The following is an 18,529-nucleotide window of genomic DNA, read 5'->3' as shown; positions in this document are numbered from 1 at the left end:
TCTATTTCACTCTATTAAATCTTGCAAGTGCAGTCTTCTGGTCCGTGTTTGTTATGGCTCAAGCTGAGGTTTTGCTCACGTCCACCACTGCTGTTTGCCGCTGTCGCAGCGTCTACCACTGCTGTTTGCCGCTGTCGCAGCGTCCACCACTGCTGTTTGCCGCTGTCGCAGACCTGCTGCTGACCTCCATCCCTCTAGATCAGGCAGGGTGTCCACTGTGCTCCTGATCCAGCGAGGTGCCTATTGCCACTCCTGATCTGGCTAAAGGCTTGCCATTGTTCCTGCATGGCTAAGTGCCTAGGTTCATCCTAATCGAGCTGAACACTAGTCACTGGGTTCCACGGTTCTCTTCCACGACCCACAGCTTCTAATAGAGCTATAACACTCACCTCATGGCCCAAGATTCCATTCCGTGGAATCCGTGAGGCCAAGAACCCCAGGTCAGAGAACATGAGGCTTGCCACCATTTTGGAAGCGGCCTGCCGCCATTTTGGAAGCCACCTGCCACCATCTTAGGAGCTCTGGGAGCAAGGACCCCTGGTAACAGTAGCATACTATGTGTACTTTTGCGCCTTGCCTACCGTGTAACAGTGTGTCATGAAATCACCATCAGTTCATACAGATCGTCTTTGCTCTTTTGGTAGCTGCAGAGTGCTCTATTGTGTATATGTACCCCATTCATTCAACCAATTTTCCATGGACAAGCATTTAGGTTGTTTCTGATAGTTTACTACTACAAGTAACACCACAATAAATAGCATGGTGAATATGCTGTTTTGAATCCGAGGATGTATGTCACCAGGGTAAATTCCTAGACGGGGTGTTGTGGGGTCAAAGGGTAAATGCATATGGAGTTGTGTTACACTGCCAAATTTCCTTCAACAGCCATTGTACCATTTTGTCTTCCCACCAGGAGGCAATAACAGTGGTGTTTGCTTTCCTACAACCTTGCCTATAGAACTTATAAGCTTTTGAATTTTTGCCAGTCTGATAAATTAGAAATGGTATCTCACGGTAGTTTGTTTTTTTTTTTTTGAGACGGAATCTTGCTCTGTTGCCCAGGGTGGAGGGCAGTGGCGCAATCTCGGCTCACTGCAACTTCTGTCTCCTGAGTTCAAGTGATTCTCCTGCCTCAGCCTCCCAAGTATTTGGGACTACATGTGTGCACCATCATGTTCAGCTAATTTTTGTATTTTTAGTAGAGACGGGGGTTTCACCATGTTGGCCAGGATGGTCTCAAACTCCTGAACTCAAGTGATCTGCCCGCCTCGGCCTCCCAAAGTACAAAGTGCTGGGATTACAGGCGTGAGCCACTGCGCTGGGCCTCTCACAGTTTTAATTTGCATTTCCCATACAATGAACAAGCATCTTTTTCTTATGCTTGAAGGCCATTTGTTTCATGTGATTTTTTAAAACATCTCTCCCTCTGTCCTCATAATTTCCTGGCTATCACTTTAGATTTGTCTGCTTTATTTTATATCTGGATTTCTGAAATAGTCTTCTGGCTGGTTTATCTACTAAAGCCTCTCTCCCTTTAATTATCCTGAACACAGTTAACGCAATAACCAAATTAACCTCTTAATACCCCCTTCAAGACACACACTCTCTCACTTCTGTTTTTAAAAGAACCTTCAATGATTCTCTTTTAGTCACAGAATACTTTTAACCTCATTAGTCTGGAATTCAAGATTTTGTTTTCAACCACTTCCCCAAACTTCTCTTTGCCTATTTCCTTAGATTTCCTCATTCCTTCTGCAAAATTAGTATACCTGGTGTCTCAAAATCCATAGCAGAAGCCTTTTTTTCCTGCTATTGTCCAAATATAAAGACCCCCTATAGTGCAGCTCTTCTCTCTTATCTGTCTAAATTCTATGTAAACACTAATGTTCACCTCAACTCCTATCTTCTTAAAAGCCTTCCTTGAACACTTCAGTGCCCACAAGTTCTCTTTTTTTAAAAAATCCTTTTGGTGCATATATTTGTCCCCTTATTTGGCAGTGACTTTTTACAGCCTTTCTCTTTTTTTTGCAATTCCTTAAAATTTTTAAATTTGGATATGTTTTATCCCAAGAGTGGAGACTAAGCCATTTCAATCTGCAAATACTGATACGTTTTCATGATCTCTAAGTTAAAACAAGGGCACATTAACCACTATATTTATTGATGAGGTAGAAAAGTAAGAACAACTTATGTAATTTGATTAAAATCAATCATCAAGTCAATGGTATATAATCAAGATGTCTGGATCTCAGGTTATAGTTAGGTGTCATAGCTATTGCTACATTCCCTAAATTAAAACAAACAAACAAACAAAAAATGTGCCTCAAAACATTAGGTAAAATTACTCCATTTACTTCTATCCTCAGCTAGTGAAGAAATATAATTTAAAACTCTTAGATTTATCTTAGTAGTTAAAATTTCCATTCAGGATACTGGTTAGAAAGAGAAAGAATTGACATCAAATATTCTCAGAACAAAATAGTATTATATAAAATGTTATCTATTTGTTTACAACTTGATAAAGAAGAGAAATTGAATCTCATAATTTAAAAAATCCTTATTTCATCTCAAAGTATCTAATTCAACACTTTCCTCCAGACGAAACAATCATTTTTGGTCATGAGTTTAGTTTTCTGCCTCCTTTTTGGTAATCTTTCCTTGGAATGACAGATAGCTAGCTCCACCCAGGAAATAGATGAGATTCCAGTTAATCTGGAATTTGAGGGTTTTTTTAAATTAGGTATAAAAGATAGATATTAATGCTCACTAAATAGCTGGAAAGGAATACAAAGCTAAAAAAGAAAAAAACCCAGGATTTTCAACAGCTAATTATTACATAATGTAGATGAAATGTCTCACAATGACTGATTTCACTTTTCTCTGACTCCCCTAGAGATCATCTAGACCTGGCCCAGAGATGAATCTACATTATTAAAATGGAATAAAGTTAAGTTCTCACCAAAGGTTGATGTCCCTTCTCACAGGAAGAATCTTGGGGAAATCTATAGTAAATTATTCAGATTTTTCAAGTTTGTATTTATCTGTTTAAAATTATAAAACTTAATAAACCATGGTCTGATCAAAGCTTCCTTACAGTTCTAATAGTTCATGAAAAATCATTTTTTAATTTTAAATATTTATTTATTTAGAGAAAGGATCTTGCTCTGTTGTCCAGGCTGGAGTGCAGTGGCATGAATACGGCTCACTGCAGCCTTGACTTCCCAGGCTCAGGTGATCCTCCCACCTCAACCTCCTGAGTAGCTGGGACCACAGGTGCATGCCACCACATTTGGCTAGTTTTTTGTATTTTGTTGTAGAGACAGGGTTTCACCATGTTTCCCAGACTGGTCTCAAACTCTTGGGCTCAAGTGATCTGCCCACCTTGGCCTTCCAAAGTGCTGGAATTATAGGCGTGAGCCATTGCACTTGGCCAAAATCATTTATTTTTGTATTATATGGTTTATTTTTTCTTCTTCTTGGTTCATAAACAAAGTTTGATTAGAGAAAACAGCAAATCTAAGACCCTGCGTATCCTAAGCCATTCATCTCTGCTTTGAATTTGGACAATTCTAAAATTCAATTCAACAAACATTCATGCATTAATTGCACATTTATTATGTCCTGGGCACTCTGCTAGTTCAGAGCATATAAGTCAAAGAGCTTGTTCTCAGGTAGTTTAGTGTCCAGGCAGAAAGGTGTATACATAGCAAATATTACACTAGTCACCTCTAAAAGGTATTCTCACTGGCCTAACAAAGGGAAACTAGAAAAGGGAGAATTTATTCTATTGGAGAGATCAACAAAGGGTTCAGAAATAAGGTGACAATTGGGTTCAGCCAAGTCAATCCAAGAATAAACGAGGCCCAATACGTAGAGATATTATAAATTAAGGGACATTTTAGAATTTAAAACGAGAAATTAGAGGTATTTAGAATGGTCTTGTCACCCTTTCTGGTGGTGTCACTGCACTTTATACCTGTCTCTACTCTGGCAGATTGTCTTCTAAGAGATTTCATTCCAGGTGTATCACTTGGGACAGATCCTGCTATCCCTTATAGTAGGATCACAGCCATATCACCCTTGAAATTCTCCCCACCAAGGCGAGCACTCAGCACACAGTAGACAAAGTTTCTTAAGTAATGAATGAACTGAAGAGCTTAATAGCATTTTGTAAAGTAAATCAAGTAAATCAAACTTTCTAATCTATCTCTTTTTGTGAGGTGAGTCTTTTGGATTTTGAATCCCCAGAGGGTCAGTGTCTGCTGTGGAGTCCATTTCCAGTGGCTTCCCCTTGGTCTCATCTTTAGCTGGGTCGGCTAAGTGGAGGATGAGGCCAATGCAAACACCCAGTGACCATGGTTTTCTTGTCACTGTTCCCACCTCCATGCTAAGATCCTCACTGATCCTGAAGGAGTTCACACACATTCATACATTCCTCTCAAGGTGTCTTGAAGCTATGGAAGGAAGATCTTCTTTTCTCTATGTGTATCTTGCTGGGTAGGCTTGCCCCACTGTCATCACTGAGCAGAGCCAAGAGAGCCCAAACCTCAGATTTTAGATTACACACAACCCGCCTCCAAGACACACAAAAGATGCTAGTATGGGCACACAACACACAACAGCAAAGATGCCAGAGAAGACCACAGAAATTAGCTGGGGTGTGAAACTTAACGGGAAAATATATCTGAAATGGGCAAACAGTGAAATCAAGATAACCAAAACATTCATCATTGCTCTGTACAAACTCACCTTCTATCACTTCACATGAGACAGCCACTGGAATTTGCTTATAGTTTTTTACTTCAGTACGTTTATTATTTATGCCTAGGTTTATTTTTTGCTTCCCAGGTAATTAGCATTTTGCCCTTAAATATCTGACTCTAAATTTTATCTTCTTCTTAAATGTTTATTAACTTTATTATGAGATTTTATTATCCAGTAATATAAGCATCATTTTATAGTGGACGATAATGGGGGAATGGTATTTAAGCTTCCAGAAACTGTATTTTCTAGTTACAGATATTATAGTATATGTATCTTTTCCATTTAAGGCAAAGAGTGGTGGTGATAGCCACAATATAAATTATAATTCATGTACAATATTTAAGTATTAGTTTCAAATTAGCTCAAAGAGAAGATTTAGAATATTCCTAGCACAACGAAATGTTAAATGTGTGAGGTGATGATATACCAGTTAACCTGACTTGATCATCACACATCATATGCAAATATCAAAGTATCACATGTATCCCCTAAATATGTAAAACTATTATGTATTAGTAAGAAAAAAATTAAGAAAATCCACTGGGTAAGGGAAATAAAAAGTCTGCTTTATTCTGGCACAATCTTACCCCTAGCAACTTCATGAGTGTTCTATAGAACAGCATTGGCCTCACTGGGCAACTTGTCAGAAACACAAATTCTCAGGCCCACCTTAGACCAGTGAATCAGAATCTGCATTTCAACAAATTCCCCAGGTGATTTGTGCCCACCTTGAAGTTTTAGAAGCTTCAGTGGTTGATTAGTCAACCAATCCCAGGGCTTCATGGAAGTTCCATGAAGAAAAATTATTCCATGAACTTTTCAGCTGAGTTTCCTTTCAAAGATCACATATGCTAATTATTTTTTATATGTTGCCTAAATGTACATTAAGAAACAATCCTGGAATTCAGTAACCTCCCTATTTTTCTTTTTTTTTTTTCTTTATCACCAATGCAATGGTGCCATGTGTTAACAAACTGTCTGCATCACCTCCTGCAGGCATGTGAAAAGGGAAGAAAGAAGGAGCCACTGACTTGAATTAAAGAGTTATATGTGAGAGTGACAAGTACTTTGCATTGCATGATGGGGAATTCAACTCCACTGTTACCACGATGCTTGATTCTCTAAGGGTTGTTTTAGGCTCCAAGCAACAGAGTCATTTTTATTTTCATTTTTATTGTTTTGAGATGGAGTCTGGCTCTGTCCCCCAGGCTGGAGTGCAATGGCACCATCTCGGCTCACTGCAACCTCCGCCTCCTGGGTTCAAGCAATTCTCCTGCCTCAGCCTCCCGAATAGCTGGGATTACAGGTGCCTGCTCTCACATCCAGCTAGTTTTTGTATTTTTAGTAGAGATGGGTTTTCACCATGTTGGACAGGCTGGTCTCGAACTCCTGATCTCAGGTGATCCACCCACCTTGGCCTCCCAAAGTGCTGGGATTACAGGCATGAGCCACCGTGCCCAGCCCAACAGAGTCATTTTTATAAAGGAAAACCCCCCTCCCTCTACCCACAAACTTTTGTGTTTTACACACCAAGTGAGTTACAGGAATTAGGCATTTCTTTGCTTGAGTTCATTCACTGTTAATCTTCCAAATGTGTCACCTTGAGAAGCTAAGGAGAGGCTGAGTCTTAGGCACCTGAAATGCGGTTGCTGGTCAGTAAGCTCCAACAACTCATTGACAACCAGAGGAAAAGGTGCCATGGCCTCCTTTTCTAAACTTGAGTTTCATAAAGACAAGAAACCCATTCATTGCTTCAAAAGCAAGTATTTCCTCACAGTGATCCTGTTTGTGTTGAAGAGAGCATACTTAAGACGTTGATGGTGACACTGAGGCTGACAGCAATGACAAGAGTGCCTGCTGGGGCAATGACAGGATGAAGATGTGTGGAAAAGGACTCAGCTATTTCAACTCTTTAGGTGACAAAGGAAGAGGACATACCCAAGCTGCATCCCAGACATCCTTCTTCACAAGGGACACATTCTTCATAGTCTGGGTCTTGGACTTCACCTACACAGACAGAGAAGTGAAAAACACAACTCATTTCCATTGAGTGGAGACAAGTTAATTGCTATAAAAATATGTTCGTGTGTAGCTTATTTTAAAGTAAATCATAGAACAATTATGAAGCCCAAAACCATCCTCGAGGATATATGTGGTTTCTACTTTTTAATCGCCTTCTATTAATTGAATAGATTGAATCAGCTTGATTGGGTACAAAGAGAACCAGGTTGGACCATATGCCATGCAGCTCATTTTGAAGTCAAGCTCATTGATTTTATTTATTAAAGAAGCCAGCTCTGCTTCTGGGAAAATGGAATTGGGTATGTAAATGAACAGGTTCTTTTTCTCTTTCTATCTGTGCTACTAAACACTTTTTTAAAAAGTTTAAAATCTTTTACTACATTCATAAACATTAAGGAGAAACAGACTTGAGTGTCTTAATTATTCTAAAAATGTCTTGGAGCTCTCTTCAGCACCAGACCAGGCATAATTCTTATACAGAGCAGGGCAATAACAGTCCATGGCATTCTTACATAGGAGAGAGCTGAAATTATAAGTGTTGTTTTTTAATTTCCTTCTTCACATAAAAGATAAGAAACTGGGCAATAACAACACATATGATTCACAGAACATTTTAATATTTTCAAGTAGTTTTAGGCTGGTCCTCACTGGCTTCTCAAAGCCACTCTGTCTTGATGCTGTGCTCTTCCTTTGACAGATGAAGACACCAAGGCATGGGCAAATTAGATGAGTTTTGCCTAGGGTCTCATGTATAGTAATTGGGAAGGAGAAAACTGTTGACCTGGACTTTTGGATTCTAATTTTATTTTCTCTCGCCTATATCCTATCCACAATCCCCCCACCCACCAAGATCATTTTCTTTTTCTTTCTTTCTTTTTTTTTTTTTTGAGATGGAGTCTTGCTCTGTCTCCTAGGCTGGAGTGCAGTGGTGTGATCTCGGATCACTGCAACCTCTGCCTCCTGTGTTCAAGCCATTCTCCTGCCTCAACCTCCTGTGTAGCTGGGATTATAGGCATGCAATACCATGCCTGGCTAATTTTTGTATATTTAGTAGAGACAGAGTTTCACCATGTTTCCCAGGCTGGTCTCAAACTCCTGGCCTCAAGTGATCCACCTGCCTCAGCCTCCCAAAGTGCTGGGATTAGAGGCATGAGCCACTGCACCTGGCCAATTTTCTATACACTTAGGTGCATTCCTATGACCTTGGATTATATCTGAGGAAACCCAGAGAAAGGGTGTGTGAACAGAGAGGGAGAGAGAAAGTTACCTCTCTCCCCACTAGGATATGGAGTCACCCAAAATTATCCCAAGTGCTGACATGCAAGCCAGGAAGGCAATTCAAGTCTCCAGGACATCCAGGGTGCAGCCCCTCCTCCCATGTTCGGGTGCTGGGCAAGGGCCCAGGAGCAGGCTTACCTTGTCCACACTCCAACTTCTGGCACGTGTGGTTGGTGGGCGCTATGAAGTAGCCCTTCATGCATCTTGTGCAGACATGCACGCTGTGGCAAAGCTCACAGTTGTCTGGACAGGGCAGGCAGGTGTTCCCTTTAGTGGCATAGTGGCCCTCTGGGCAGCTATCTCGACACTCTCCCTGGTACAGGAAGTGCTCTCTGCCATAGTTGTCTGATCAGTTACAGGGGCAATGAAAAGAGGGAAAATGTACAAAGTTAGCCATGAAGCTATTATAATGTAAGATATTATATTTTAAAAAGATGCGACTGATCATGGTGGATAAGCTTTTTGATGTGCTGCTGGATTCTGTTTGCCAGTATTTTATTGAGGATTTTTGCATCAATGTTCATCAAGGATATTGGTCTAAAATTCTCTTTTTTTGTTGTGTCTCTGCCAGGCTTTGGTATCAGGATGATGCTGGCCTCATAAAATGAGTTAGGGAGGATTCCCTCTTTTTCTATTGATTGGAATAGTTTCAGAAGGAATGGTACCAGCTCCTCCTTGTACCTCCGGTAGAATTCGGCTGTGAACCCATCTGGTCCTGGACTTTTTTTGGTTGGTAAGCTATTGATTATTGCCACAATTTCAGCTCCTGTTATTGGTCTATTCAGAGATTCAACTTCTTCCTAGTTTAGTCTTGGGAGGGTGTATGTGTTGAGGAATTTATCAATTTCTTCTAGATTTTCTAGTTTATTTGCGTAGAGGTGTTTGTAATATTCTCTGATGGTAGTTTGTATTTCTGTGGGATCGGTGGTGATATCCCCTTTATCATTTTTTATTGCATCTATTTGATTCTTATCTCTTTTTTTCTTTATTAATCTTGCTAGCAGTCTATCAATTTTGTTGATCCTTTCAAAAAACCAGCTCCTGGATTCATTTATTTTTTGAAGGGTTTTTTGTATCTCTATTTCCTTCAGTTCTGCTCTGATTTTAGTTATTTCTTGCCTTCTGCTAGCTTTTGAATGTGTTTGCTCTTGCTTTTCTAGTTCTTTTAATTGTGATGTTAGGGTGTCAATTTTGGATCTTTCCTGCTTTCTCTTGTGGGCATTTAGTGCTATAAATTTCCCTCTACACACTGCTTTGAATGCATCCCAGAGATTCTGGTATGTTGTGTCTTGGTTCTCATTGGTTTCAAAGAACATCTTTATTTCTGCCTTCATTTCGTTATGTACCCAGTAGTCATTCAGGAGCAGGTTGTTCAGTTTCCATGTAGTTGAGCAGTTTTGAGTGAGATTCTTAATCCTGAGTTCTAGCTTGATTGCACTGTGATCTGAGAGATGCAAGGCTGGTTCAATATATGCAAATCAATAAATGTAATCCAGCATATAAACAGAACCAAAGACAAAAACCACATGATTATCTCAATAGATGCAGAAAAGGCCTTTGACAAAATTCAACAACCCTTCATGCTAAAAACTCTCAATAAATTAGGTATTGATGGGACATATCTCAAAATAATAAGAGCTATCTATGACAAACCCACAGCCAATATCATACTGAATGGGCAAAAACTGGAAGCATTCCCTTTGAAAACTGGCACAAGACAGGGATGCCCTCTCTCACCACTTCTATTCAACATAGTGTTGGAAGTTCTGGCCAGGGCAATTAGGCAGGAGAAGGAAATCAAGGGTGTTCAATTAGGAAAAGAGGACGTCAAATTGTCCCTGTTTGCAGATGACATGATAGTATATCTAGAAAACCCCATTGTCTCAGCCCAAAATCTCCTTAAGCTGATAAGCAACTTCAGCAAAGTCTCAGGATACAAAATCAATGCACAAAAATCACAAGCATTCTTATACACCAATAACAGAGAAACAGAGAGCCAAATCATGAGTGAACTCCCATTCACAATTGCTTCAAAGAGAATAAAATACCTAGGAATCCAACTTACAAGGGATGTGAAGGACCTCTTCAAGGAGAACTACAAACCACTGCTCAAGGAAATAAAAGAGGATACAAACAAATGGAAGAACATTCCATGCTCATGGGTAGGAAGAATCAATATCGTGAAAATGGCCATTCTTCCCAAGGTAATTTACAGATTCAATGCCATCCCCATCAAACTACCAATGACTTTCTTCACAGAATTGGAAAAAAACTATTTTAAAGTTCATATGGAACCAAAAAAGAGCCCGCATCACCAAGTCAATCCTAAGCCAAAAGAACAAAGCTGGAGGCATCACACTACCTGACTTCAAACTATACTACAAGGCTACAGTAACCAAAACAGCATGGTACTGGTACCAAAACAGAGATATAGATCAATGGAACACAACAGAGCCGTCAGAAATAATGCCACATATCTACAACTATCTGATCTTTGACAAACCTGACAAAAACAAGCAATGGGGAAAGGATTCCCTGTTTAATAAATGGTGCTGGGAAAACTGGCTAGCCATATGTAGAAAGCTGAAACTGGATCCCTTCCTTACACCTTATACAAAAATCAATTCAAGATGGATTAAAGACTTAAATGTTAGACCTAAAACCATAAAAACCGTAGAAGAAAACCTAGGCATTACCATTCAGGACATAGGCATGGGCAAGGACTTCATGTCTAAAACACCAAAAGCAATGGCAACAAAAGCCAAAATTGACAAATGGGATCTAATTAAACTAAAGAGCTTCTGCACAGCAAAGGAAACTACCAGCAGAGTGAACAGGCAACCTACAAAATGGGAGAAAATTTTCGCAACCTACTCATCTGACAAAGGGCTAATATCCAGAATCTACAATGAACTCCAACAAATTTACAAGAAAAAAACAAACAACCCCATCAAAAAGTGGGTGAAGGACATGAACAGACACTTCTCAAAAGAAGACATTTATGCAGCCAAAAAACACATGAAAAAATGCTCATCATCACTGGCCATCAGAGAAATGCAAATCAAAACCACAATGAGATACCATCTCACACCAGTTAGAATGGCAATCATGAAAAAGTTAGGAAACAACAGGTGCTGGAGAGGATGTGGAGAAATAGGAACACTTTTACACTGTTGGTGGGACTGTAAACTAGTTCAACCCTTGTGGAAGTCAGTGTGGTGATTCCTCAGGGATCTAGAACTAGAAATTCCATTTGACCCAGCCATCCCATTACTGGGTATATACCCAAAGGACTATAAATCATGCTGCTCTAAAGACACATGCACACGTATGTTTATTGCGGCATTATTCACAATAGCAAAGACTTGGAACCAACCCAAATGTCCAACAATGATAGACTGGATTAAGAAAATGTGGCACATATACACCATGGAATACTATGCAGCCATAAAAAATGATGAGTTCATGTCCTTTGTAGGGACATGGATGAAATTGGAAATCATCATTCTCAGTAAACTATCGCAAGAACAAAGAACCAAACACCTCATATTCTCATAGGTGGGAATTGAACAATGAGAACACATGGACACAGGAAGGGGAACATCACACTTCGGGGACTGTTGTGGGGTAGGGGGAGGGGGGAGGGATAGCATTGGGAGATATACCTAATGCTAGATGACGAGTTAGTGGGTGCAGCGCACCAGCATGGCACATGTATACATAAGTAACTTACCTGCACCTTGCGCACATGTACCATAAAACCTAAAGTATAATAATAATAATAATAATAATAATAATAAAAAGATGTCACTGAGTGCTTTTTTTCCTAGTGGATGAGGGGTGTAAGGATGGATTTAATGAAAAGTGCAATAGCTACATCCTTGTAGTTGAGAAGTTTTCCTTGCAGGGAATTATTTTCCAATATTTTATGTATTTCAGTGAACAGCGACTACTATCTGGGATGTCATTGCGAAACGATGCTCTGTGAATAACTACAATTCAAAATGTGTTTAACTTTCCCAAAGGCTCCTTTTGGTATCTGTGAAAGCTCTCAGAGTTGGGGGCTATAGAGAGCCCATGAGAATAAACACATGCGTAATGATCGACACTTTTTATGAAAGTGCAATCTTTTAAAATGATTTTGAATTGTTATCGGTCACATGCTTGCGTTAACTATCTAAGGTCTGAATTTCTGCAGAGCTGCCAATGCCTATAATGACAAGCTTATTGAAGCACTAGACCAAGCACACTTCTTTGATTCTTTTACGTGCGTTCCTGAGGGTTCCTGACTTCTGTCAACATTGGATTCTATAAGGAAAGAATCAGCAGTGCCCACAGCCTAACAGACCATGGGAATTTGTTCCTGGAGGGAATGAAAAAGCCTAACTAGTTACAAAGCATCACAATTAGTTACAAAGGATTCTAATCAGTTACAAATACAAAAACAACAATAAGATGAATACTGATGCATCTAGAGGTCTCCTGCTCCCACCCTCCTGGAGTTTTTGTGCTGAGTATGCTGGGGGTATCCATCTTCTCTGAATCAGATTTCCCATATGTCCCTGCCTCTGAAGAGCAGCTGATCTGTGTTACTCAGAATAACTGGGGTCTAGGGTTCGTTCATCATGTGATCTACCACATGGAGATCCAAAATCATCGATCTTCAAGATGCAAGGCTGCTGAATTTGTGGATAAAGATAGCACTAACCCCATGTTGCAAGTGCAGGAACTGAAAGTCAGTATAATGTTAAATTGACCCACGTGAAGTTGCTGATATTTGACTATTTTTTAATTGTGAGCATGGCACTTTCACATCATTTATCATAATATTTCTTATTTATTCAAAGCCATAGTTGAAATACATTTTCTTTTTTTTTTGAGACAGGGTCTCACTCTGTTGTCCAGGCTGGAATGCAGTGGCGTGATCTCAGTTTACTGCAACCTCCTCCTCCTGGGCTCAAGTGATCCCCCCGCCTCAGCCTTTCAAGTAGCTAGAACTACAGGTGCGTGCCACCATGGCCAACTGTTTTTTTTGTTTTTTGTTTTGTATGTTTTGTAGAGATAGGGTTTCACCATGTTGCCCAAGCTGGTCTTGAACTCCTGGACTCAAGTGATCTGCCTGGCTTGGCCTCCCAATGTTCTGGGATTACAGGCATGAGCCACCGTGCCTCGCCTGAAATGCAATTTTTAAAACATGCTTTTGGATTATGGGCTCTCAAGCTACCTTTTTTGCTGATTGTGATTTTATACTAGAAGGCTACTGGTTCCCATAGGACCAAGAAAATAAAAAGGGCTTCTACAGAGGTGGTGGAAGAAAATATTCTACTGTTTCTAAATTAGACATAGAATAGATTATCCTCTAAGGAAAGAAGAGGGTTTGGAAGGACTAATGTGCATTTGGTGATTCTACAGCTATCGATCAACATTGTGGAGCACAAAACTCTGATCTGGTGGAACCCGGAATCTCTGAAGATCACAAGAGGGTCATCCTTCCAAGTTATGTTCTCAGCCACTTTATGAAACCGTAGCAAATGCCATTTCCATCCACTATGACTCATTCAGAAAAAAATCTTTTTTTCAGAGTTCCCCAATTTCTCTGGTGTAGGTAGGAAGATTTGAGGGAGAGCAGTGAGGAACTCTACCTCTTCTCCATCCCTTGCGCCTTCACATGACATCAACTCAGGATCCAGATGCTTAGAGGGAGTCTAAGGCTCTAAATATGTATTTGTGGAATTTGGCAATATTCAATTTTTCCCCTATATCCAACTGGATCATCCATCTTAAAAATTAGCAACGACGGGCCCAGATTTAGAAGGAAGTGTTCTTCAATTCCATTTTTATTGTTTGGGCATGGCTTTATTGAGGCGCCTCTTTGGGTGTTATAATTTGGGTTTAAAGAACAGAGATTTGAGGGGGTCTCAGTGTTTAAAATACATAGACCTGCAAAGGGAGGTCACTTAGATGCCTTGGCCATGACCAGCTTTTCCCATAGGTTTGGTCCAGGACTATGTCAAGATTTGGTCAGATGTCGAGTAGCCCTGCTCAATTAGTTATGGATGATAATTTGGATAGCTCAGAAATTTAAATACCATGCACAACTTTTTGGCTACTTGCCCAGGGTCTTCAACTTTAAATTATTATAATAGTATGTAGATGAAGCTATTTGCAGTGGTAGAAGTGCTGATACTTTTGTTAGGCACCAAAAACTTTCCTGGGAAAACAGGCAACAAGAGTTCAAATGGGATAATAGGGGACAAGAGTTTGGATTAGCTTTTGTTTATTCTGGAGAGTAATTCACTTTTACCAGAGCATTTCTTGGCAGCTGATTCTGTTAGGTGAGAAGGTGGACCAGCATGATGATATTGGGTGTCCATAGAAGAAAAAGAAGGGTGAGGGTTGAAGGCATGAGGCGAAAAGGACTGCTGGAAAGGATAAAAGAAAGGTGCAGGGATTCTGAAAATAAACTTGATGAAGTTGACTACCACATTTTGCTTACTGTAGCTGTTGTGTGATTGATGGAATTTAGCTTTGGGTCATTTGGTAGTGAATAAATCTGGAAGAGAACTGGAGTGAATCCTCAGCAATATAGCTGGAGATGTGCACTTCCAAAAGGCATCATACCTAAACCTTAATGAAGTCACAATTAAACAAGGGATGCAGTCTCTACAAATTGGTGGGAGGGGCTTATGAAGGTTGATGGGACACCCCGGCTGGAGGATTTTTAGCCTTTTATCAAAGCTTCCATTTATGGATATGGAACTTCTTCAATTAAATCATCCATCTTCTTCAGCACTGTGTTATCAAGGTCTCTGCTACACTTGCTTCACTAATGCTTCACTAATGCTTCTTAAGGACATCACACTCTCAAGTAAGCAGAGCTACCTCAGGGCTTGGTAAACAACACCCCACCTTGAGGAAGCCTTCTCTGCTCATTACAGCTGGAAGTGATGCTGCTTCTCTGATCTGGGGTAGGATTTCTACCATGCATTTGGTCTTCATCTATTATTTTCTTGTTTTGTAACATATAAGGACAAACCTCCTTGTTAGACTGTAACTCCTTGAAGGTGAGTATCATGCTATCATTTATCTCATTTTCTCTGGCATTCAGTGCATAGTAACTTGTAAATAGAAGGGATGCAATAAATGTTTAAGATAATGGATTAAACACAATTTCAAATAGAAAAAAAAATAGAAGAAATGTCAGCGCATTTATAGGTAGATTGGTCCAAGTAGTTGTAGGATGCTTAGAAGACTAGACATTTGTTTGGTATCTAAACTTCTTTCTAATTTTGTGCTGTATATGGAGATGTGAAAGTGATTTTGGATGCCATCTTGTACTTTCTCTTCTTTTTTTTTGTTGCAAATAAGAAGAGGCATAAAGAGGTGAAGTGACTGGTTTAGTACCTTCTCGTCAGTAACAAAGGCGGGACTTGAACCCACATTTTCTGACTGCTGGTCTTAACATTCCTTCCATTGAACCATTCATTTATTAATTCATTCAGTTATTTATTGTGAACCTTCCATATACCAGACACTGTGCTGGTGCTTAAAATACAGCAGAAGCAAGGTAGAAACCATGCCATGCTCTTATGGGGCATAGAGACTTATGGACCAAATAGACATCAAATGTGTTGAGGCTCGTGAAGGGGGATGTGCAGTGTTCCCAGGTTGCTGATGTGAAGGCCTCATCTAGGCAAGGAGGTTAGGGCAGCCCTCACTGAGGAAATGATGTTGAAACTAAGATGGAATAGGAAGACATCAGCCAGACAACAAGTGGAAACATCTCAAATGAAGTCTTAGGAGCAAGAGAAACTCAAATGCTCAAAAGAGTAAGCAGCTACAAACAATAACAGTAATAATAATAAAAATAAGAATAGTTAATATTCCAAGTGCTCACCATGTGGCTAGCCCTGTTCTAAATGCTTTATTGTTTTATCTCATTTCATGTCATTTAATTTTCATAAAAACTCTTAAAGAAGTAAGCATTATCATCATCTTGTAGATGATGAAGGAAACAGAATAATGCAGTCTAGAAGTAAAATATGACAGATATTTGTCATATTTTGACACATGAAACACAAAGCAATACTTTTAATTTATATACAGAAATGTGTTATCTCCTGATCTCCTGCAAATGCCTGGTACTCTCAATGTGTTCTTCATTTTTCTTGGTTTATTGCAAAGAAGAATAAAGATCAGTAATTCTCTTCCACCAGAAAAATGATGTAAGGATGATGATGCTGGTAACTGACAGCCTCAGGATCAGTGAGACAACTGGGAATGGTGGGGACTGGGGAGAGATGGAGAGCAGCCTCTTTTGGACTCCAGGTAATGATTTGGGAAACGCAGGTCCAGTGTTGGCAGATCTTTTGAATTTTCAACAGACATTAAACCCCCAGGTTTTTATTTGCAATGTCCCAATTTTTAAATTTGGCTCAAATTTAAAAAGTAGTATATAGAAAAAAATAAAATATGAATCTGGCCCACATGAGGTCAGTAGGGGACAGGCATATGAGTTGTGGCTGGAAAGGAGTCAAGGGTCAGAGTGCGGAGAACCCTTGAGAGCATGAAATAGAATCCAATGACAGCAGGAAACTTTTAGTGCAGGTAAATCTGGGACACAAAAGGTCACATTTGTAATCATTCGAAATGATGATCTTGCTCTGCCGAGCTCTGGCAACTTATAAGTGGCATACTTTCCTTAAAGACAGAACGTGTCTTTCTTAATTCCCTAGCTTTTCACTTTTACCTCCACAAATCTTAGCTTCACTGTCTATCTCATGTCTCACCTCATGCTTCTATGTCCTTCTCTCTCCTTCTCTGGAAAGGCATCTCTTAGCTGCTTTCTCATCTTTTCAAGGGCACCGAGTCTACACCCAAATAAGGTGAACAAGTTTTTTGTGTCCTGACAACAAGCAGAAAGTTCAAGGTTGTACAGGCTCTCCAGTGAACAGCTGTCTGATCTTAACCCTCAACCCCAGACACAAGGCTTTTGGGTCAAACCAAAAAGCGTCTTCTGATGGCCATCAGAAGAGGAACAGGTTTGGGGTCAGGAAGATGGAGGAGCAGCAGTCCTCTCACCTGCTCCACAGGAGGTGCAGTGGGTAGGGCCACTTCCTTGGCATCTCTGGCAGGTGTGGTGGCATGGATGGCATTGGTTCTCAAATTCAAATTTCCATGAGGGACAGTTCGAAACACAGCGGCCATCATCAAAAATCCTAGAGGAAAAGCAGACTTTTAGAATTCTTCAGGGTGACTTTCCAGAGTGGCCCTAAGTATCAGAACATGTTGTGGTATTCATGTTTGCTGGACAGATTTGACTTCATTGTTCCAGAAACAAGGGGGATGCCTGGGAGTGATCATCTTAGAACATGTGAAATATTAGTCACGTACCCAACCTTGGCCCAAGATTTGGACCTAACAGCCAGCATGCCAGAAACTGGCTGGGAAAACAATCCCGAATCTGCTTCCAAACAAGCTAACTGGTGCCCACAGGGACTAAATCCAGATTATAGGCCCCAACCAAACCCAGCCAAAAGTCAGATGGAGGTCTCTAAACTTTCCACACACTCAGTGGGCCTCTGAGAGAGGCCTTGGAGAAAATATTCTTCCTTTATCTATCAGCATGCTCATGCTTTGCAAGGGAAATGTCAGCTCCAAGCGCTCTTGACGAGTAAAACAAAACACTGCTTTGTAGCTCGGGTGCTACTTAGAAGCCTGGCCTGTGTATATTGCAAGTAATCAATGAACTCTGATTTTGAGTGTCATGTTTTGCAAACATTTCCTGAGATGTGGAGTACTGCAGTCTCCTTTTCTGACCATGAACACCTACTGTGAACACCTACAAAGGGCATTACAGATGCGTTAGTATATGGGCTTCTAAAACTTTGGTTTTACGTATATACAATATATATCCTAATGTCATTGTTAATATTTTTATAGTTTTGCTTCATTATTCTTTGCAAACTAATCATAAGAGCAAATGTGATTAAGTAAATTGTATCCAAGTATTCTGTTCAGAAAAATACAATATGTTTATCAAGTGCAAGAGTCAGATAGGTAATATGAATAGATGAAGTGAGCTGGGGGCTGCACACCCAGAGTTCCTAATTTAGTGGGTCTTAAGGAGAGGCCGCTGAGAATTTGCATTTCTGACATTCCAGATGATGCCAGTGCTGCTGGTCTAGTGAGCACTCTGAGATCCGCTGCTCAGTGACAGTCTGGATTACTGTGGAATTCACTAAATGATTCCTATGTAATACAGGTGACATCAAATTGGCATCTCTTACAGCTCCCTTAGAATAACAGTTATTGTATCAATTGTGAGGTTCACTGAGCACATAGCATACGCAAGCTTCCGTGGGCATAATGCTGCCATCCAGGCCTGGGACATCTGAGTGGGCCTGCGAAGGAAGGGAAGGATGTCTTTTTCTCTCTACTACTCCTCTCCACTTATGATGGACAC

At 40.2% G+C, this 18,529-nt stretch overlaps 1 protein-coding gene across 1 annotated transcript in view; it reads right to left on the bottom strand.

Annotated features, from left to right (window-relative positions):
• Positions 1–18,529, bottom strand: part of PCSK5 (proprotein convertase subtilisin/kexin type 5) — a 467,874-nt gene that overhangs the window by 106,633 nt on the left and 342,712 nt on the right. Inside the window, exons 22-24 of the mRNA XM_063714247.1 lie at positions 17,146–17,282; positions 8,203–8,409; positions 6,703–6,771 (exon numbers count right to left, since the gene is read on the bottom strand). Coding sequence (XP_063570317.1) covers positions 6,703–6,771; positions 8,203–8,409; positions 17,146–17,282 — 413 coding nt within the window. The remainder of the gene's footprint in view (positions 1–6,702; positions 6,772–8,202; positions 8,410–17,145; positions 17,283–18,529) is intronic.

This window comes from Pongo abelii, chromosome 13, assembly GCF_028885655.2.
Source record: "Pongo abelii isolate AG06213 chromosome 13, NHGRI_mPonAbe1-v2.0_pri, whole genome shotgun sequence".
NCBI lineage: Eukaryota > Metazoa > Chordata > Mammalia > Primates > Hominidae > Pongo > Pongo abelii.
Note: the sequence above shows the minus strand (reverse complement) of the source record. Positions and strands in the feature narration are given on the sequence as shown.